At 46.6% G+C, this 22,028-nt stretch overlaps 1 protein-coding gene across 1 annotated transcript; it reads left to right on the top strand.

Annotated features, from left to right (window-relative positions):
• Positions 1 to 5,633: 5,633 nt before the first annotated feature.
• On the top strand, positions 5,634 to 20,427 carry TNFSF15 (TNF superfamily member 15). The gene is made up of 4 exons (XM_075519516.1): positions 5,634 to 5,894; positions 12,707 to 12,758; positions 13,398 to 13,445; positions 18,782 to 20,427. Exons 1-4 carry the CDS (start codon positions 5,682 to 5,684, stop codon positions 19,207 to 19,209), a joined length of 741 nt encoding a protein of 246 aa, XP_075375631.1. The 5' UTR covers positions 5,634 to 5,681; the 3' UTR covers positions 19,210 to 20,427.
• Positions 20,428 to 22,028: the final 1,601 nt, after the last annotated feature.

Here is a 22,028-nt window from a genome sequence, read left to right as displayed (position 1 = left end):
CACCTGAACAACAGTGGGGAAGTCCATCCTCAATTGATGTGCACTGGTTTCACTCACTGATTTCAACTTATCTGTACCAATGCGGTCGGAAGTAGAGCATCTGCTCCACAGTACCTTTTTGAAAACCTTGCCTGGAGTTTGCCTGAGAATACTTTTCTCAGCGCTGTAATCAGTTGGGCCTGGGCTATTGCAAAAGTAAAATGGTAAATGATCTTTTTGGTTGACAGAACAATGTGTTCCACTGTTTTTTATCATGAGCCTTCCTCTGTATCTCTGACTATTTTCTGATCCTGGGAAAGTCATTGGGAGAAAAAGTATAAGGAAAAGCAGAAAGTGTTATATCTAGGAAGGACTGAAAGGGTCTCAGGTCACCAGAAATTAATTTCCAAGAGGATAAACCACATTGTGTTGCTGAGCTGCAACAACTCCTAAGTAAGTGCTGGAAGCAAAATACCTTGGTGAAATGTAGAGAGTTTTCCTAGATGAGAACTAGGAAGCCCTGCACCTGACCTCTTCTGGCTTCAAGAGAGATTTGAAGAGAGAGACAGGTGCTTTCAGTCTCTTGAAGACTAAGGTAGAGACTAAGGTGCTTTTCCCTTGCCAAGTTGGTTCTTCCTTGTGTCATGCTGCAATCTTATCCCTCAGTCATCTAAAAGCTGTACATGTTACTCTCTCCTGGGCTCCAGTCTTGGGCAAACCAAGTAGTCTCCCTGGTGAGAAACCTATCCACAGAACAGAAGATGAGTTCTTCCAGGGTCTACATGCCACAGGGACCATGCTGGAATTCAGTCTCTTTGCTCAATACATTGCATCAAAGCTATTCTAGGAGACCTTGTGCCCTTACATGCCCCTTATGCCATCCCACTTTGCTCCAGTGCGCTTAATACAAGAAGTCTGGTACAGTGCAAAGCATCCTGTATATTATTTGCCTTTCTCTCCTTGAAGTAAAGGCAGAGGGGTGAAGAAAGGCTACTTGGGCACCAGAGGAGACCAAAGCTCTGGTCCGTCTGTGTCCCACCTGGGGTCTTGCTGCTGGGAAACATCTCCTGGCAGCAGCAATAGAAGGTGAAGCAGTTCAGCAGGGCAACAAATGTGGTGCCCAGCACAGCCACTTTAAATTCAAGAAATTCCAGGTTGTTTATGACATGCTGACAAGCACCATGGTTTGCCACAGCATATGCAAGGTGATAGACCAGGATTTGCCCTGAAAGGCTCTCCCAGAGTCCCTGGTATGATGCAGCTCCCATCCCACAGTCCCTACCTCCTCCACAGCTGTGGGCTGGAGCTATGAACATGGGAGCAGCATCCCCTTGGGCCATGACATTCCAACAGCTTCTGACACCACAGGATTACCACCCAGCTGATCATCTCACTTCATGTGCGTGGGAGGGAACGTGCTTACAGAACATGCCCTGTATGGCAGAAAGAGGATTTCAGCAGCAGAGAAGTGGGAGGTCACGGCAGGGACACAGCAGCTGGAGGTGGGGAACCATCCTGCACCCTCCCACTGCTTCCCGTCACATGTCATCCCCTGGTAAGGGGCAGCTTGAGGAGCTGGTCCCCTTCTCCTGTCTGGTGACAAACCCAGTCTAACTGGGTAACATTTCCACATAGCGACCAGCTACATCCTATTTCTGCTTATTGGTGGCCAGGAGTTGTGTAAGAGTAATGACTGACCTTAAAAGCCCCTCCTGACACATATCCATACCTGACCATGCCTATGGCAAAACCCTCCCACAACCCTTGTGCACAAGGGAGGACACGGTTCCTCTCCCAAGGCAGTGCTGGTCATGCTAAGTTGAGCCCCCCATCTCTCTGCCTTCCCTCCAGCCCTGCTGTTCTCAGCAATCACAACCGGCAGCACTTGAGTTTATTGGATGTCCACAGGCTGACCTTGGTGTAGTAGAAATTTCCACACCAACAGCACTCCCTGCTTCCACCGTTCCCCTTGCCTGGCTCTGGCCACGGGCTAGCAGAAGCAAGCATTGCCTGTTGCTCCCCATGCAGCCCCGATGCTCAGCTGCAGCGAGCCAAGTGCTGGAGGGCACGGGACGGCCACAGCAAAGCACGACGGAGGAACCACCACTGAGTACATGCCAGCAACCAACAGCCACGGCATCGAGGCAGCAGCAGCAAGAGAGAAGGATGAAATGCCAACCTGGGAAGTCATGATTGGTGCTGAGAGCGCTCAGCACCAGCTACAGCCTATCCATGCTGCATCTCTGTGCACATGATGTCTCTGCTGGGAGATGCCAGACAACTTAGCAAAACACCAAGCAGGAAGGATATGACAAGATCAAGAGGAGTAAATATCACGTGCTGATTCCCCCTCTCCTCCCAGCTGAAGGATGCTCTGTGCTTTTTTTTTTTTTTCTAAGGGGAATCTCACAGGATTTAGCTGGAAATGGTGCAGATAAAACATTAACCATTGTGAACATGGTGAACAAGAAGCACTTTGAAAACTCTTAGAAAATGTGTGAAATAGTCTTTGAATGCTGAATTACTTTTTCTCCATATTCACTGCAAGCTTAAAAACTAAAAACACAGCCATTACCCGATGTAGACAAGGAATGAGTAAAGATGCAATATGCTAAATATCTTCCATGCTGAAGACAGAAATACCCGCAATACCATCCTGTGTATACTATCCTCACTATACACATGATTCAGCTTATTTGTCCTCAGACAAAATGCCCTCATACATATCATGCACAAGCGTGCAGAAAGAACAAAAAGCACAGAAAGAAGAGAAAACTCAGCAGCACAAAGGTGGCATGCCCCAGTGACAAGCTGTTTCTTCGGATGCCTAATTCCTTTCATGCTTTTCCTTCTCTTTAAAAACATCTCTAAGTGCCATATATTTAACTCTACAGTAAAATATCTCCACTCTTCAAAGCCTGTTAAACTACAGAGGTGAGCTGGATTGGTAACCCCTGCAGATTTCTCTAATCAGTAGAAACTAGCCAAGGATCACAGCCTGGGATACGTCTGACATGAGCAGGAGAATTCACCCAGCAGTCAGAGCTGGGAGCTCAGCTGGGGGCAAACTGGGGCCAGCAGGAGAAATTTGAAGAGCGCCATGACAGCCAGCCGAGCAGGACTGCCCCTGCCCGCACCCTGCCCGCACAGGCCCAGCTGCCTTCACGGGAAAGATGAGACTGTCGTGGTCACTGAAGGTCCCCGTTCCCTGCTCCGCAGCCAGGCAATGGTGGGAAACGCTCCCGGCAGGAGCGCGCTGCGCGGTGCGGCACAGCCGGGGATGGCTGGGCAGCAGGAGCCCGGTGCTGGCGCGGGAGATCTGCAGACCCGGGTTTATTCTGGCTGCGCTAAATCTGCCTTGCTGAGCCATCTTGGTCGAGTCACCTCCTGGCAAATAAAAGGCACGCCGTGTGCCAGATGCACTTGTGCTCTGGAGAGAAAAAAGTAATTTCTCTTTCCTTTCTCAGGATTTTTAAAAACAAATTCTCAGCTTGGCTTCATGAGCCAGGTGCAGAGCGTGAATTCTCTTCCAGCCGAAGGTTTGCATGTCATGCACCACTGCAGGAAGTCTCAGGCCAATAAAAGCTCTTACAAGCTGTTTTGACTCAGAACTGGCTCCACTGGCATTCCTTGGAAAATAAAAAAAATAAAATCCAGGGGGGTTGCTGGCTTACAGATTGGGGATATCTGTGGCTGTCTGCTTGTAAGGCACATGCCTTGAATATATATTAAGCATTTTGTGACACTCACAATGAATATAAAATTAACTTTGACACTCATGGCCAAAATATTAGTATTAGGTTTTTAGTACCCTGCCCTAGAATAAGCAACTGGGAGCCCAGCCAAAAAAAAAAAAAAAATTCACTTCCACAGAAATATGAGTTTTCTTTCTAGTGATCTTAGCAGCACCTTCCCACCCATTCTGGTTTTTAAATTTATGACAAATGGAGCCATGCCTGCCCTGAAATCAATTCTGGGTGCTGTAAAAACAGAGAGTAGTCCTTGACCTCAAGGTTTTACAACCTAAATGAAAACAAACAATTAATTAAAGAAGGAAATACAGTCAGTCACTAGCCTAGGGTGACAAAGGAGTTACGTGGCTTGGCTCGGTTTAGTGCTTTACCAGCTCTCTTGTCCCGGCTCCCTAAACCATACTGGGTTTCACTATTTCTTGCTTGCTCCTTCACAATCTCTCTTTCCCTGGCCTATTCCCTGTCCAGCCTGCTGGCACGGATCCCCGTCCCCACTGCTGACAGCCTCAGTCATCCTCACTAATAAATCATACATTCTGCTCGGAGCATGACTTTTAGCTTTCTAGTGTATCACGAGCTGCACCAGACTACTGTAATAGGAAGATTTCTAGCAGTGTTATCGAAGTGCAAGTGATAAGAGCTGGCTGAATTTTTATTGGGGAGGGGGGCTGCAGACAGACTGGGACATGAGAAAATATTTTTCTGTCTTTGATATTATTTTGTAATAACACAAATCTGAAATCTGTTTTTCATGGGGAAGTGGGGGAAACCAAACCTTGTTGCTCTCTCACTAAAAACTAAGTAAATTTCCACCCTGTTTCTCTACCCAGGGAAAAAGAAGTTTCTGCACATCACTGTGAGTGTGTGTATAAATCAAAGAAAGTTTCAGTTTTGATGAGAACCATGTTTCACCAGGAAAAAAATTTCCAATTTCAACAAGCTGGGTAAGTCTACATGGCAACATCTCCACTGACAGCTTCTGCCCTTCCTAAACCCTGCCAAGGCCAGCGGACAGAGGGTGGCTACTGCTGTGTGGCAGGGAGCAAGCATACAACTAGCCTTCCCCGGGAGAAGGGAGCCCATTCCAGCTGGACATCGGCTGCCATCTGAGCTTGTTTCTCCTACACCAGTTGCTGAGCAGCTCCTGATGTTGCCGATAGGCAGCAGGCCCTTTTAATCAGAGATAACAGCTATCAATAAAGGAAGAGGACATAAATTTTTCCCAAGTGCAATACAGTCACAGCTTTTCCAAGTAATGATAACAGGCTCCTGTGAAAGCACAATTAAAATGAGTTTGAGGAAGATGAACCCCACAGCAGCTAAACACCTTATTTTAGGCCTGACCCTGTACTGTTTGGTGCAAAAGGTACATTGAGCAACCTGCAGCCCGCTGCAAATTCTCCTAAAATGTAGGAATGAAGCAACATTTCAGAGAATCAGACCCCTTCTTTGGGGTCACTTGCGATACCCTCGCCTTCCCTAAAAGACTCTCCCTTTTCTCCCAGGGCTGCGCTGAAACTGCTGGGCTCCAGAATGCCGCATGCTCGCCTCTGCTGCTCGCTCTCGCTCTCCCCCTGCTTCTCACTTTCACTCCCATTGGTTTCATGTTCCCTCTACCATGCGGAAAAGCTTTCAAGCTTATCCAGGCCAGCAGCAGGGTTTATCCTGGTTCCACCCACTGGGACTTTCCTAGCTTCCTTCTGTACAGCGAGGGGGAAAAAAAGCCAGACGGAGGCACTCAGCAGGCACCTCGGGGAGCTCGGGGAGCTGCAGTGCTCCCTTTCCCTGAGCTAGGTTTCTATTGTAGGCGGTGCATTCCTTGGGAGGGAGGGTGTGTGTGTGTCGGTGCCTTCCCACACTCGGGGCAGCTCTTATTTAATGGGGGTGTCCATGCAGGGCACACACCAGAAGAGATTTTGCCGTTCCCATCCAGGAGCAGCAGCAGCTCACATGCCAGGCGCCGGCATGGACCGTGTGGCCAAGATAACCCTCGAGGAGGCAGCTCCTGGGACCAATCAAGCCTCCAGAATGCACCTCAGGGAGGATTTGAGGAGGATACGGTGCATGGTGCTGCTGTGCCTGCTCTCCGTGCTGGTCCTGACGCTGCCCACTGCCTACCTGCTTGTTGGAAACCTCAGAGCCCCCAGCTCCTGCACCGTCCAGGTAAGAGACTGATGGCTGATTTCTGTCCTGCCACCCTGCGAGGAGGAGAGCACCGCATCCCGTGTCTCCAGGGTTGGGTTTGTTTGGTTCTTTTATTCTCTTTGTGAGTTTCTCCTGTTTAAGGGAACTTGGGAAACTCACTGTAACGTTCCTTCTTCCTTACACAGAGCAAATCTGCCTGGGATAGATCTTATTATTGTTTGGTCTTTTTAACTAACGGTTTCTGTTCCTCTTGTCTTAATTTCACTAAGGTCACAGTACAACTCCAAACTTTAAAACTTTTATTGACATGCTGCAGGAAACGCTTAAGAAAATTCACTAGTTGATGGAAATCAGTGTCTCTCCACTGATTTCAGCCAGATTTTGACACTATGGCACATTTTCTTCCCTTCTTTTAGGTTAAATCTGAAACTCCTTCTCCCAGTGCCCTATTTCAGCAAATACCTGCTGACCGTGCTGCTGATGTCAGTGGGTCAGTGCCCATCACCCATCACTGGGCAGACAGCTGCAGCTCTCATATATTATTAATGCAAATTCCTGCAGAGATACCATTTGAGACAATTAAGGAGTCTGACCCTAAATTTTGCATCCCATTTTTTACTCCCCATCAAAACTTTCTCTAGATCCAGGGATCTTCTCAGCTCTTCTTCTTTGACAGACAGCTAAATTCACTTTACTCCTAGCAATACAAGCTTGCTGGCATGGCTGCTTCTAATGCTCCTCTATGCCACCCCACTCCTTCTCATGCCAGACTGCGAACAAGTGCCTATTTCCACAGTAGACTATGAATCCAGCAGGACTGCCCCATGCTAGACGGATGCATATCCGCATATAGGTCTGAGGAATTAAGGTTTGAATTTTAGCTTCAGGTCTGAAATTCCCCAACTAATTAACCTGTTTGTTATACGCTCACTTCGGAACAGCGAAAGAAAGCAGTGTTAGTAAGTGGCCTCGAAGGCAGATTTCTAACCTTGCACACATTTAGCCTACGGATGTTTAGACAGCGTGACAGCTGTACCCACGGCCGCGCGCGTGCGCGCTCTTGGCTGCACAGAGATGTGCTAGCCCTGTTTGACCTCGAGCCTGCACAGCCAGCGTCTCCCACGCAAGCGATGCTGGCTTCTGGGCGCAGCATCTTCTGCGTTATCTGGTTATAGCTTTGTGCACAGCTGCAAGGAGATGCAGCAGCCCTGCACAGTACCTTAGGCTGTTAAATCTGCCAACTTCTTGCACAGGTGAAAGTGCACGTGTTACTGCACTGACCCTGTTACTGCTATTTAGGCCATCTAGAGCCAGTGCACACAGAGTGAAGAGGCTCTTTGGGCAGTCTCAGCTGCATTGCTCTTTGTTTGCATCCTGTGAGATGGTACAAAACAGAACAGTTCAGTTCTTGAAATGATCTTAAAGTGAAATAATAATAAAATGTTAGCCTCTTTGATTGGACTAATGTGTTCCTGGCTCTTGACCCTGTTGGCAGAGTTAGCAGAGGAAAGTATTTTTGTGACTGGGTTTGTCTACTTAAGAGGAAAAGCGCAACATAGCCATTAAATTTGCCCTAGCCTGGGCTATGCTAGTGTGTATTTCCATGCATATGCACTGAATTATTAGTGCATAGTATTCCCGCAGTGATGTAATGAGGTGATCAGATGACTTACAGCCTCTACGAGTCCCAGTGAGGAAGACAAAAATCATCGGAGCTGGCCGGCTGCCCGCTGCCTTTGTGCCAAGCCAGTGGGTGGAGTGCCCAGCTACAGTTCAACTGGATCCTGCATTTTCTGAATTTTTCATTCACTCCACTGGTGACTGACTGTATCGCCAGTGTTGTCCAGCAACAGAGCACAGATGGGTGCTCAAATCTGCCTGCCTGTGTAGCTTTCTATTGATTCCCCAAAGAGCTGTGTCACGGGCTGAGCCCAGGCACTCAGTCCTGCAGCTCAGCATGGCTGTAGCCTGTTTCAGTCCATGGGAATGTTTCTGGGCATAAAGGCTCTCGGGAAAATGTCTTTGTGCATTTCCTTCCGTATTTGAAGTGTCAGAACTGAATTGCTAAAGGATGCCTTCCTCATGTGCCCCCTTGATAGCCAAATCAGGAGGACTAGGTTGGGACCAGACGCATGTGCCAGAGCTCTGTGTGGCACTGGTTTTGGGGTGCAGATGCCCTGGGTGTACTGGGAGCAAGTGGGCAGACCCAAGGCTGCACCAGATGCATATTCGCTTGCTGAGCCTTGCAGCACCAAGCCCACAGGAGGAGTCCTCTTGTTACCCCAGGACTGGAGCTCAGCCCACATATACCAGATTATCAACTTCCTCTGCACTGGGGACAGTCCTGGGAGGAGGGAGGGACTTGGCAGCTGAGCAGGTGAGAAGCAGACGTAGTAAATTCCTGAGCCAGTCCTTCCTGGAGCAAGGAGGAGGACCAGGGGAACCAGGGAAGGTTTGTGCAACAGGGGTGTGCCTCTTTAATTTGCCTGAGGGTGAGGTGGTTTATTCATCTCTTCTTCTATGTGGGCGCACATGGTGTCACATTCTGTCTCTGAAGGGATACAAACTCACCTTTTCCTCTAGAAATGTCCCTTTCAGGGAAAAGCAGGGCAAGTTGTGTCATTACAGCAACATGTGAGCCACCGTTTCTCTCTCTCTCATGGTATACCGTGTCTTGCATGAATAATTCAAGTCTGATGATGGTTTCCCTGGACACCTTCCAGGCTCACTACACTGCTTTCCTTTTGAAAATAGAAATCACTTTCCACTTTCTTTTGTGCTTCAAGACAGAGTGAGGTGAGGAAATGGCATTCTTTAAGCAATAACGCATGGCTTGGGTTATTAGCAGCAAACGTATAACAGGCTCTAGTGGTGCCCGTCCAGAGGAAGGGCCAGGAGTGCTGTGCGTCCTTCCCCAAAGGGAAGCCAAGTTTCAGTCTGAGTGCACAAATCTATCAAGGGAACGGCACAGCAGCCAGGAGAGCATCGCTGGCTGCCTTAGCAACCTGCTTAGCTAGCCCAAGAAAGCAGAGCATCAAGTCCTGTGGCCTGGAGATGTTGGTACTTGGTCTTATTTTCATAGCATATTTGGCATGGCAGGACCAGAAGCAGCATAAAGGGAAGTTCCAAAACCTGTCCAAAGGATTGCACATGAACCTGTGTGCCATGTCAGCCTTGCAACGGAGAAAGGAGCTGTTGTAGTACAGGAGGGACCTTAAAGTCCTAGCAGCTCCACCTGGATTATGCCCAAAGGGATGAAGCTGGAAAGCTAGCAACAAAGCTTGGAAAAGGACTGTCAGAACCATAATTCATGCAGAGCCAGAAGCCCTAATGGCCTGCCCAAATGGGAAAGAGAACCTGAAATGGCTTCCTGATCTGTAGGGAAGGAGAAATGCCTGGGGAAGAGCAGTGAGCATTGCACCTAGGCCCAGGTGTGTGGGATTCCCCTTCCAAAAGCCGTAGCAGTATAACTCCTGACCGGCCATCGCTGCTTGATGCACATGGTCCTTGTGGGCAAAGAAGCCAGTGAGCACGTGCCCGGGGCACATGCTTACACTGGGCACTATAGTCCAGCCAAAATACTCCCATTGAAGCCAGTTCTTACTGGCACAGGACAGGCCCCTACCAAAAATGCCTAGCCCAGGCCATGCAGCATCTCTGGAGCTAGCAAAATTGTGGGTGTATGTACTGTGTATGCCTGCAGAGACCCTGCTGTAAAACAGTGTCTTGTGCTAAAAATGGAGTGGATGGAGGTGCTGGGGATATTTTGCTTATTAATCTCTCTGCCCGCAGTGCCAAGCTGCTCTTCCCAGGCAGTTCTCTATTGGATATCCCCGGCCCTTCCTGGAGGTGCAAGAGGCAAAGCGCATGAACAGGGGATGTTCAGCCCTTCTTTTTGGCTTTAGCAATATATGGATATAAATACAGTGGGGCTTTTGGACGTTCTTGGTATCAAAACAATATAGAAATGTTTTGCATACCGCAGTCTTCAGGGCAATTAGAACTGGCTGTCCGAGATGTTGTTTGTCTGCAAGTCAGCTGTAAGGTGGGATTTTCAGCATCACTCAGTGCTGGTTACAGTCTCTCCACAGTAACCAAAGGGAAAATTGAAGCCATGCTGTGAACTTTTCGGAATCACAGCTAAGCGAGAAAGGAAAAGAGAGAAAAACCCTAATTGTGTAAATGATCTCTCTGTTGGCTTATGCTGCTTAGCTCTCCCTCACCACCTCATCTACACTGTCAATGTACAACATCTGTGCCTATTTACGATAAATATTACTAATACCTGGCCATTATGTAGCATTGACTAGTGTTACAATATTTTCTACAGGAGGTTTACATTTGTATCCTTATCAAACAGCACAGTTATGGAAAAAACATCTCCTACCTTTGCCAAGCAACAGGATAATTTCACACCTTGCAGCACCCTGCTCTATCTACTACACTACACTGTCCTTTAGCATCTATGAATGCAGCTCCTGCACCTCGAGTTTCCATCTGGCCTTCTTTGGAAACAAATAAATTGAAGTTACATAATAAGCTTCTTCCCAGTTTTTAGTCAAAACCTTTTTGTTATTTTTTATGAAGAAGCAGAATTCTTCTTGATATCCTTCCCACTTTCCCATCACCTCTGTTTGTATTGCAACATCCAAGTTTATGTAAAGTACTTTAGCAGAGGTTAGGCTTTAAATATGTAAACAGTCCCACTGAAGTTACACGATTTAACGTAGGTTTGTGATTGATTTGTAGCTCATTGCAGTATTTACCATTGTTAGAAAATGTCACTTGATAAATATGTAGGAAGTGTCACATAAATAATGGTGTAAATTACTCATATGCATATACATCTAGCCAAAAGCAAGGGGGAGTGTTTGAGGGAAATCCTCCACACCGATCTTGTGCTTCCCACCAGGGGAAGGACAAAGTCACCTGGCTATGACTCTGTCACGTCAAAGGTACAGTCATGTTTAGACACCACAGCAAGCAGACAGGACCTTGGAGAAAGTCATTAGTCGTAATGAAAGGCCCAGACATCTCATTGACAGCGCAACACCATTTCTCTCTGTCAGCCGCACACTGAGCTTTTGCACCACTGTCTCTTCTAGATGACATTTCCTGCAGAGCAGCAGACTCCTACGGCTGGGCTATATATGTGTGTACAGGTGGGGAAGGGAGAAAAAAAAAGAATTTTCCCTGCAGTTTTCCTTCTCCATTTTTTTCCAACACACTGGAGCTACTATGTTAGAAATTATGGTTTTCTGCAGGAGCACATGGATGTTTACTGCTAGTAAAACATTGAAGTATCCTTGGGCTTACTAGAGTAGCTAGCAGGCCCCAAACACAGGCAGCCTGACTCTTCTCCCACAAACACTCTCCTTCCCCTGGCCAATAAAAATTATCTATTTTCTACTTCTCCTGCAGTATTTGAAGTTGTGTGAGACACAAGAGATAGCTTCAGCATCTACATGCTAATACTATTTCAGCCTGTTTATTAAGCAACGTGCATCAAATCCTTAGCTGAAAGATGATCAGTGGCAGTTTACTCTACTCAGTGTATTTATTGTAGCTGTCCATAAAACACACCATACCACACCAGCGTGCTCCTGACAAACGTTGCATGATAGGGGTTCCTAACAACCCTGATAGTCAATCCTGAGCTGGCTACATAACCCAGACCGTCTGCTTCCGCAACCACACTGTTGGCATAGACCCACAACGAACTGTGTCCTGGGGAAAGTGTAAGGGATGTTCCTCACATCCCAGGGAGGCCAGACCCAGTGTCAGCATCCTGCAGCATCCTCCACTTAGGAGCCGTGCTGCTTTACAGGCTGCCATAAGAGGACTGGCACTTGGCGAGAAGCCACTGGCTGTGCCCAAGTGTGATTCAGAAGGACCAGCCCTGGTAGGCATGTGGCAGGCAGACAGCAGCTTCCCTTTGAACTGCTCGACCTAAACGTCAGAACCACTTGGCACGGCCCAGGGCCATGCCCTGCTGCCATGCAAATGCATGTTGGCACAGGGATGTGTTATGAGTGTGCTGGTGTTCAGCTCTAGAACACAATGTAAGGGACAAGGAAACACGAATCACCCCGCCTTCCCTCGGTACAGTGTCAGCGTGCCGCAGAGCTCAGCCTCTGCCAGCTGCACTCTCAGACCTGCTCAGCTCCTTTCTGTCTTCCAAGGAGGCTACCCAACATTCAAGACGGACCTAAGCAACAGACTTACTGTCTGAAATAACACAGATGCAGAAAGAAAAGCAGGTGAAACAGCAGCTCTGTAGCTGACACACCTCAGTTAGTCTCTTCGCTGGTGTTATGGATGAACTTTTGCACCTGTGAACGCTCAGACCTGCTGAGTCTTGAGACAGGGAAGAATCATTCACGTTGCTCTGTTTGCTCTGCACGGATTGAGGGACAGGAGAGTCTCTAAGCAGCAGAGGTGCTCCAGCAGTGCTGGATGGAGGCACCATCCCAAAGGGGGGTTAGCAATAGCTAATTCACACTGGCCCCTCTACCAGTCCTCTCCCAGTTATGCCAAGGGCTTGTCCAGCCTCTGAACAAGACTGGAGTTTAACACAACCACCACAGGAGCCCAGGTCCTGTTCCTGGCACCCTTTCAGAAACGCAGGCAGTTTCAAACAAACAGCAGAAAACTCTCGCAATGAAGCAAAGCCTTGTCAGGGCTTGTCCTTTTTACATAAAAGTGGTAGCTGAACACGATAATATTACTGTAGCATATTCCATTTTCTAGGATAATGCAAACGAGACCTTCTGTGGAGGTACTGTACACCCTGGAGCCCTGACCTAACTGCTTGTAAATCTCTCCTGCAGGTCACAGAAGAGAGGGGCTCTCACTTTCTGAAGCAACGGGCATTAGATACTGGTAAGTTTGCCAGTCTTTTCCCCCATCCCGAACACCTTTGTTTACCGAGGTTTTGCAATTGCTGCCGCAGCACATTGCTGGCAGATGCCTCCTCGCCTGCCCTCCGCTCTCACCACCCGAATCCCTCCCAGGCCAAACAAGCCAGGGCAGACAGAGGCAAACTTGAGTGACAAGATGCAGGGAGATAACTGCGGCCATAGCGAAAGTGCAAGCATTTCTAACCCCAGGGCTGTGCACGCTCGCTCCTCCTAGTGCAGGCACAGCCCTTCCCAGCACCTCTCTGAGATCAGTATAACTCCCTGAACATGCAAAAGCATGGGTTTGGGAGCCCATGCACACCACGCTCTCATCCATGCGCACCACACCTCCCCTTGGTTCACCCTCCAGCAATTTAAGGCATGGCCTCAATGTGCCCTGTCAACACTGCAGCAGGCCTGACAAGCTCTCTCATTTGCAAAGGGATTTTATTACCTCAGTGGTGTCAATAAATAATCACAGCAAATAACTTCTGACTCAAACGTATGCAGAAATGGAAAGGGGCTGCACACATTTCCTTGGCAGCATCGATCACCACTCACATCTCATTGACTTGAATAGCAGCAAACATCCTTACACACTTTTTTTCTTTTTTTCCCTCAGTTACAGATACACTTTCCAGTGCAGAAAAGCCAAGAGCGCACCTGACAGGTAATGCTTGTTCAAAAATGAAGTGTTTCCCACGGGTATTACAGCAGGTGTTGTGGTGCAATAATCTTGGTTTATATGGATCTCATAGGATCAGGTGTTGCAGGAAACATGGGAAAAATAATCATCAGGTTTGCCTTGTTGACCATGACAGATTGACTGCAGCCTGTGTTTGTAGAAAAGGGCCCACAAAGGAGGTAGTTGACAGAAACGTTGCCACTTTTTCAAGCCGTTTCTTTCATTGAATGAGCAGCTCTTGTAGCTGAACTTAAATAGGTGCCTGGTATCGTAGTGATCTGCTGAATCCCCTAGAAGAGGCAGGGGAAAGAGCTGAAGTGAGCCCTCACAGAGAAGTGAATTGGGAAGAGCTACCAGTTTTGGAGCAAAACCAGGTCAAATAAGACCAGGTTTAGGCCTTAATTTTCTGCAAGACCTGACTTGGGCCACACACACCATATTGCCATTGAATCGCTCCCTGTTTTCACTGAGATCATCTCTAACACACGTTGGAGCAAGCAAGGGAAGGGTAATGCCCAGTTGAACCCCTCCAAGCCCTTATCTTGTGTCAGGAAGGTGCTATCACAAAGCCATATTGCAGAGTGGGCTGCCATACATTTCCGAGGGGCTGCCAGCATTTGCAAAGGCCACCACCTCAGCCTTGAAGGTGTAGCTGTCATCACACCAGGGACACTGTTCCGAACCCTCCCCCATCCTCGCCAGCTACACCCACCTGGAAAATTTAGGTATTACCAGAGAAGAGGAAAAAGTTCATGGATGGTTCCCATGTGATGGAGTTGAGTGCTGAAAGGCTCTCCAGCTGCTCTGACCTAAGGCAATTTATACCTCTGAAAAATACAGCTCACTGCAGAGGCTTCCCCAACACCCTGTGTGTTGTCCCAGGGGAGCACTTTAGTAACTTGAAGCATGCAAGAAGTGGCACGATGCTTCACACAGATTCACCTACAGGGTTAAACCAATCAGTATTTCAGGGCTGATTTCTTTCTCAGCATAGTTTACTTTCCCTGATCCACAGGCTTCTTCCTAATGCACATCCTTGGACCCATCTCCTTTTGCATGCAGGTTGCTAGAGCTCCAAAACTGACCTGTCCTTGTTCAAAATCACATCTTTGCTTAAGTGCCAGTTTGCAAGAGCAAAAGGACCATGTCCACTAGTGTTTGCCCTGAGTCCCCCCATGGCAGAGAGACCCCGAGGCTCCCTGTGCAGCTGACTCAGAAGAGCAGCTGAAGCACTGCTTTGCTGATGGGAACTTCCCTGGGTTGCACAAAACTCCAGTTGCCGCAGGGAAGCACCAGTTTTCTTCAGATTTCCTCAGGCCCCCCATTTGCAAAAATTCCTTTGCCGTCATTCCCGAGCAGTCTCCCCGGGATGGTGCCCATCCTCTTCAACCTGCCATTTCAGGCCAGTCACTGTTGGCCATAGCAAGAAGCATGAAGAGGAAAAACCCAAGGGGATTTTATCACTCCTTTCTGGGCAAAAAGGCTATACCCAGGCTGCTGTGCTATGTAGCCATCAGGGAAGCTAATTTCCATGAGCTTATCTTTGACCTTTTTTTAGCCCAAGGTGCTCTAACCTGTGGCAATGAGTTCTGAAGCTTAACAGCGCATCGCAGTCAGAAAATATATCCTGTTATTTTAAACTTGCTGCATAATAATTTCTTGGGTGCCACCCTGGTCTTCTCAGAAACCATGACTTTTGCATAGAAAGTAAAAAAGGAATAATTATTCTTTAGATCTTTGTTACATTCCCCCACCTCAGGTACCTTTTTCAAAGTGAAGGTGAACTCCGAACTCTCACTTGTAGGAAATGTCTTCCAGATCTCTATTCTCTCTGTCTTTTTCTAGTTTTAGGCACATATATTCTGAAGGTGAGAGAGAGGAGTGAGAGGAATGAGAGCTAGCCACAGTACTTTCATGGGAATGCACCACTGAATTAGCAGCAGCAGAATGACTCTATGCTTTGGTCCCTGTTACTTTATGATGAATTTTCCACCTGCTCTTGGCCTTTTTAACACACGCTGAGCATTTTGAACTTATCCAAAGCGGCATGAAGATCTCCTGTCCCAGGGTGGCTATAGCTAGTGAAGAATGGCACAATCCATGTGAATACCTAGCTAGGACTTCTCTCCATCCCCATTCTCTCCTGTGCACTAATGCATATTTGGTGCTGACTGCACCATGCCATGCCATCATCCCCTCTCTGACTTATTTGGTTGTACTTTGGGTCAAGATGCAGACCAATGCCTATTCCTTCTTGTCACCAGCCTGTGGCATGGCTGGATGAACTACCTTGCAGAAACCCCATCAAGTACCTGGCTCGCACTTAACCGTGGTATCTGAGCGCTCCACTAAATCTGGGTAGAACATCACTTTCTGGTTCCACTTGATTGTTGGAAGTAATGACCTTTTAAGGGCAGTTATTAAACTCCCAGGTGATGATCTTGAGCAACAGAGACCCTGCAGCCACGGGACTTTGCAGTACGTGCTGTACAAGGGCTTTACTCCAACAGGAGACTCAGACTCTAAACTCTTGCTGAGACCAGGAGTCTGGCCCCGCAGTACAGCGTTCAGTATCAGGCTCTCACACCGGTGAGGACTAAGAATTGTAGAAAACCCACAAGTTCAGCAATATGCTACAAAATGTTCCCAAAAGCTGCCAAGCAACAGGGATTCTCCAGCAAGGGACTAAACCAAAAGGGATTTTGGGAAAGGAGAAGTAATTCCACAGGTAAGGGATGCCAAAAATTTATAGTGGATGGGAAAATTGAAGGAACTGTAGCAATGATCCCTTATTAAAAGCAGATTTTATTTAATTCAAGAATTTGCATAATATGTATATTTGCAGGAAGTATAGCTCCATATATTTATGAAATAAATAAATGAGAAGTACTAAGTACAACTGCTGCTAGAAAAGGAGCTATACTGTATTCAAAGGCACTTGAACATGCATTTTTCCTCTTGATCTGTATTAAAAGCATGGGAAAAATTAACTCGAAAGTAGAGAGCATCAATAGAGTGAGCTTTAACCTAAAAGGGAGGTTGTAGCTGTAAAACTTAGAGTTGCCTAATTCTAGAAGTTATGAAATCACATACTTCATTTGAGAAGCCTGCTAGTTATAAGAAACATTGAAGAATTGAGTGTCATTGACATTGTAAATGCGTCACTGCACACGGAAAAGAATATTTCCCATGCAGTTTCTCTTCAGTTTTCCCAAAAAATTCCCAAGATGGAAAAGAGCCCAGGACATTTTCTGGAAATATTCTGATCTTTTCAGGTCCTTGCCATCCCAAACAAGATTTCATCTGCTACCAATTTATTTCTGAGAGGTATTACTTCAAGCTCTTGTAAACCTTAGAGTGACCCAAATGCTACTTTAGTTTTATGCCGGGACACAGACCAGTCCCTAGACACCCAAGAGGTAGATGAGGATGAAGGCAGACCATGAATACTTTCACTTTCTTTTATTCTTCTCTGTATCAGACAGAGCTCCATTGGCTCTAAGCCTCATAGTCCTTATAATACTTCAATAATTTAACTTGGCTTGCTATCACAATCCCTGTCTATCGTTCTCCCACACAGAAATACTCTCCTCATGTACTTTGCCTCCTGGGGAAAGATCAGAAAGATTTGATACGTCAACAGCACTGACAGGCAGGCTGAAAACAGCCATTGTTTTGTTGTGCTACTCAGAGAATATGCAAGAAATTGTACTCCTAACAGCTTCTTGTCTCCTTACGGATTATTTATTGCTAGAAATGAGAGCGAAATAGATGCCACTGGGAGCTGAGCACATTAGTTTTTCTGAATCTCATTTCACCCAGGATAAACCTAATGGTTATTGCCAAGAGAATTTCAAAGCTTTCCTTTACCTGCATTCAGTTTGCCTACCTGCCCATGCACACACACACCTTCCCCAAATACTGAATCAAAATCAACTTCAAACATTAACTCAAGCTCATGAAAAAGGTCTCATTTCCTGGAAATCAGGAAATGTTGCCTCAGTCTTTCTCAGCATTTAACATTAACTTTCCAGGTTCATTTTAATACCTGGCAGAATCTTAATGGTTTTTATCCTCTTCCTTTTCCCTGCCTCAGCTTCTGTTTTACCACAACAATTTTATGTGGCAGTCTTGAAAGAGCAGAGAAAAATCTTTCACTTCCCTGCAGAAAAATGAATAAGTGTTAGGGCTTATTCTCCTGGCTGTCACATGAGAGAAATTAAAATGGTGGAGGAGAGGCGAAGGGAATAGGGCAGCAGTTCCCTGATTCTTCCCCGAGACCTCTGCAGCCTGGGGAGTACCCTTGGCTTGGATCAGACTAACATTGGGGTCTGGATTAAAGCTCTGCTTGTAATCAAGCTAACCACAAGACTGGAAAAAGTCTGGAAGAAAGCAGAGGCTAACACCAAGCTTAGTGTTTTGTTCCAGCAAAGCATTTAAAAAAAAAAAGAGATTAAAAGTTGTTTTGAATATAATGTGTTGCTTTGGAATTGGGCCTCTTGAAGCACAGTGGGGTCTTCCGAGTTTTCGGTAAAATCAAATGACACTGGTAAACCAAATTCTACAGCAAAAGGTTTCATTGTGAACACTCAGGAAGAAAAGCTTGGCACAAGAGTTAACAAACCCTAACATCCTTCAGAAGCAACTTAGCAGGAAGAGAAGTTCAAGTGTCTCAGTGCTTGGTGACAGATCATGCTGATCATTGTGAAACTTTTGCAAGCACAGCAGTGTCTAAGAAACATAATTGCAATCCATCACTACTGACGAAAATGATGCTTTAGTATTTCTTATTACTCTCCCAAACCATTAGGTACAGGCATGGTACCCATGTGTACAACTGCCCCAGCACTGGTTTCACTTAATGACAAGATTTATACTCTGTAAATAGGCAAGATAGCACCCTGGACTTGCAGAGTAAAGCCGTCTGTATTGCTCCACAGTGCCATGAGACTCAGCCTTTAGGAAGGACAGTCTCATCATTTGGCATCTGGCCCACAACCAGGACATCCAGTCACAGCCTACCCCTTCAGGCAGCCTGCACTGGCCGAGGTCTTGAAACGCATCCTTGGCTTTCACTCACGATTGCTCAGATCTGGACACCCTATATGGACACCCTCCAAAAATATCACTGGACAGTTGGCCTGCAGCCAATTTTGCCTCAGTTTTCAAGCTGTAAAATAAGAACAGTTCTGTCCTAGGATTTTGATTACCCTATTTAAATCGCTTGCCCTTTGGAGTAGAGATCTCATGTTGCATTCAGCAGCATATCCCTACCTGTAGCAAACTAACCCATCTCTTCTCCCTCTCGCTTCGTCCCACAGTGAAGAAACAAGATCTCACCAACACCGTGGGAAACCATCTGCCCATCCTGCAGTGGGAAGACAAGCGAGGCTTGGCCTTTACCAAGAACAATCTGAATTATTCCAGCAACGCACTGGTGATACCTGTGTCTGGGGACTACTATGTCTATGCTCAGGTCACGTTCCGAGGGCCCATTGAAAGTTACAGTAAAACAAATTCTGTCACTGAGATCATCACCAAAGTCACTGACAGTTACCCTGAGCCCACCCAGCTGCTGACCAGCACCACGACCCTCAGTGAAAAGGGAAACAGCTGGTTCCAGCCCATTTATCTGGGTGCTGTGGTCTCCTTAGAAGTAGGAGACAAGCTAATGGTCAATGTTAGCAACATCAGGCTGGTGGATTACACTAAGGAGCACAAAACTTTCTTTGGTGCCTTTTTACTGTAGGTCCCTGGCAGCAGCTGGTGGGAGCTTCCCTTCAGGGCCCTAGTGTGACCTTGCTGGACCTTGGCTTTGTGGGCATGCATCGGGGCGCAACTCTGTGCTGTTATCCTTCTTGTGTACTGTCACTCCCCTGCAGCTCCTTGCAGCCTTAAATTACGGGGTAGGGAAAGCTGAAGCCACAGGCTGAATTGAAACAAACAAGCAAACAAACAAACAAACCAAAAAACCAAACCAGAAAAATGAAAATCAGATTGGAGGAAAAAATGTATTTTTGAAAGTAAAAACTGAGAGCTCTTCTTCAAACTTTGTAAGCTAAGGAGGAACAGTTTATACCTGTGGGTAGGAATATTGATCTTGAATATTGCAGCTAGGCTACATCACTAATTCCACCTCCAATGCACAATTTCCTCAACTCAAAAAAGTGTTTTGAACTTTCTCCAGCACTTCCAGTGTAGTTTTGCATGACCCTTCTTCAGATTCTCAGTTCTAAAAGGTAATTACTTTTCATCATTTCCTTGTGAATAGATTTGCTCCGTACTTTGCACTAACATAAAGCTCAGATTAATCATTAACTGCTTAATTAATCCCTTCCAACTTCCCTGTAAAGTAGATTAAAATTATATCTTGTGTTTTGCAGAAGCTACTTGAAATCTTTTTTTTCCCCAAGAAATTGTTTTACAGTTCTTTAAGTCAATATACAGCCTCAGACCTTTATGTAAAATTTCTAGGGAACATGCAGAAACACTTTCTGTTTCATCATGAAAGTGGAATCTCCCTGCCAGGTCCTAACATTAGGAAAACAGAAAAGACAAGACAGAGACAGACGTGCAGCAAAATTTTCCACACTTTTTAAATCAACCACTGAAATTTCAAGAGAAAACCTCTGCAATATTTTGCTTTCCGTTATGTTTAATACAAAGCAAGTGCAACTAAAGAAATCAGTGTCTTGGTGCTCCCCCTTGCAACCATTGCCAATGTTGCAGTGGTCCCCTAACCACAAAGGGCTCCCCAGCCTATCCCTGGGTGAAGGCTGGCAACCAGTAGTCCCTACAGAAGGTCAAAAGATCCAAAGACACGATCATGGCATGCCGTGGCCAGGTGCAGAGCTCAGGAGTGTTTAGCTTCCCACCTTGCACTTATTTATTTTCATAGACCTTACTGCCTCTCAGGGAAATTCCCCAGCATTCCTTCTCCTCCCACAATAAATACATCACTGGCAATTACTCAAGTCATGTTCTTGTAGATTTGGACTTTACACTCTTAACTGCCAGGAGGTCTCACACTTGACAACCTACCACCCAGCTGTTCTGCAACAACCAGGCTTCATTCTCTGCAACTCTTTCTCTTTCCTGCCTCACCTCATTGGATTTTCTCCAGTTTCCACTTCTTGGCCAGAAGTGACAGCAAGGCTTGATCGTCTAGTTAACATTTCCACTCAAAGCCACGGTGGGACCCAAAAGCACACTGTTAGTGTCAGGGAGACACTGAGGTTGGGGAATAGGTAGCGCTGGGGATGGCAGGTTGTAGCTGAGGAGCTCAAACAGGCAGAGAAGTTCTCTGGTGAAGACAGCCCAGCTATAAAAGACCATATCGCAGTCCCAGCAGCAATGAGACCAGGCTGCTTTGTCCACAGCAAGCCTCTTCCTAGCAGGAGACAATTTATTGCTATATAAAGTTCTGTTTGAGCTGACAAGGAAAAGTCAGTAGCACAGCTGAAGTGTAGAGCATAGAGAAAGGCCAAGGCAGACTGTGGGTGAAGGGAGGAGAGGAGCAGAGGAGGAGGTGGGAGATCCAGGCAATACCAGGATCGCTGCCTCTTCATGGCTTGGTGTAAGCACCTTCTATACCTCTTAAAACTAGCAGATCTTTTATGTAGTAAATCATCTCAGAAAAGAAGGCTGTTTGACCATCCTTCCCTATTCTGCAGTGCCTGGGTCCCATAGTAGATCTCAGTCCTTCACTGCTTTATTTACAGTGAGACAGCATTAAACACATCACAAAATCTCGGAGATTGTCATCTTGCCCTGCCCTTCTTTCCTCAGCGGGTGTCCTTCTTGCTTCTAGATTCTCCTTGAGTCTAGTCATTGGGTGTTGGTCCCCTATACAACACTGCCCATCTAGGAGACCTTGACAATGTCCCTGCATGAAAACCTCATTACAGTTTGCCTTCCCATCCTTTCTTTGACTTCGTCCTTCATTTTCCCCACATCCACATCTCAACTGTCCTCTTGATCCCATTCTCCCACAGGCACTTTCCTGCCTTCTTGGCCCTGTCCATTAGGTATAAGGACACCTCTTTGTCCAAATCTAATTTTCTACACGTGACTTCTCTCTTATAATCACCCCAGTGCACAGAGAAAACTGACATCTGAAAACAAGTTAGGATGGCAGAAAGTAAAGATAATGATCCTGCTAGCAGGTGCAAACACTCTTGGCGAAAACATCCTCTTATGTCTTTATTAGCTAGATTCATTTCCATCTTTATGTCCTTACTCCTGTGGTTCCTCCACCTGTTCTGCCTTTTCTTTTAAGCTGAAACTGGCTGAGACGAGAGCAGTTATTCCCCATGTATCCATTCAGTACCTAGCACACACGACCTGGCCTTGTAACTTCTCAGAAAGAGTGTCTTGTGATTCAGCTCCTTGGCAGGGCTGTTCTTACTGCTCAGAAACCCCCCACACCACGGTAAAAGCTGGTGAAATCTCACTCTCTTGGCAGACCAAGACAAGGTTATTCTCTGGGAAACCCTAAGACTTTCCATATCTCAGATTTTCTAAAGTGTTCTCTCAGCGCCCCACATAGAGTCCTTCTGAGCTTCTGAT

This window comes from Mycteria americana, chromosome 17 (genome assembly GCF_035582795.1).
Source record: "Mycteria americana isolate JAX WOST 10 ecotype Jacksonville Zoo and Gardens chromosome 17, USCA_MyAme_1.0, whole genome shotgun sequence".
NCBI lineage: Eukaryota > Metazoa > Chordata > Aves > Ciconiiformes > Ciconiidae > Mycteria > Mycteria americana.
Note: the sequence above shows the minus strand (reverse complement) of the source record. Positions and strands in the feature narration are given on the sequence as shown.

Excerpts from the sequence above, each read along its gene's own strand:
- TNFSF15 (XM_075519516.1), top strand. The coding sequence starts at position 5,682 with ATGCCAGGCGCCGGCATGGACCGTGTGGCCAAGATAACCCTCGAGGAG. Across the intron at positions 12,759-13,397 it reads GCAACGGGCATTAGATACTG|TTACAGATACACTTTCCAGT; the intron begins GTAAGTTTGCCA and ends TTTTTCCCTCAG. Across the intron at positions 13,446-18,781 it reads GCCAAGAGCGCACCTGACAG|TGAAGAAACAAGATCTCACC; the intron begins GTAATGCTTGTT and ends TTCGTCCCACAG.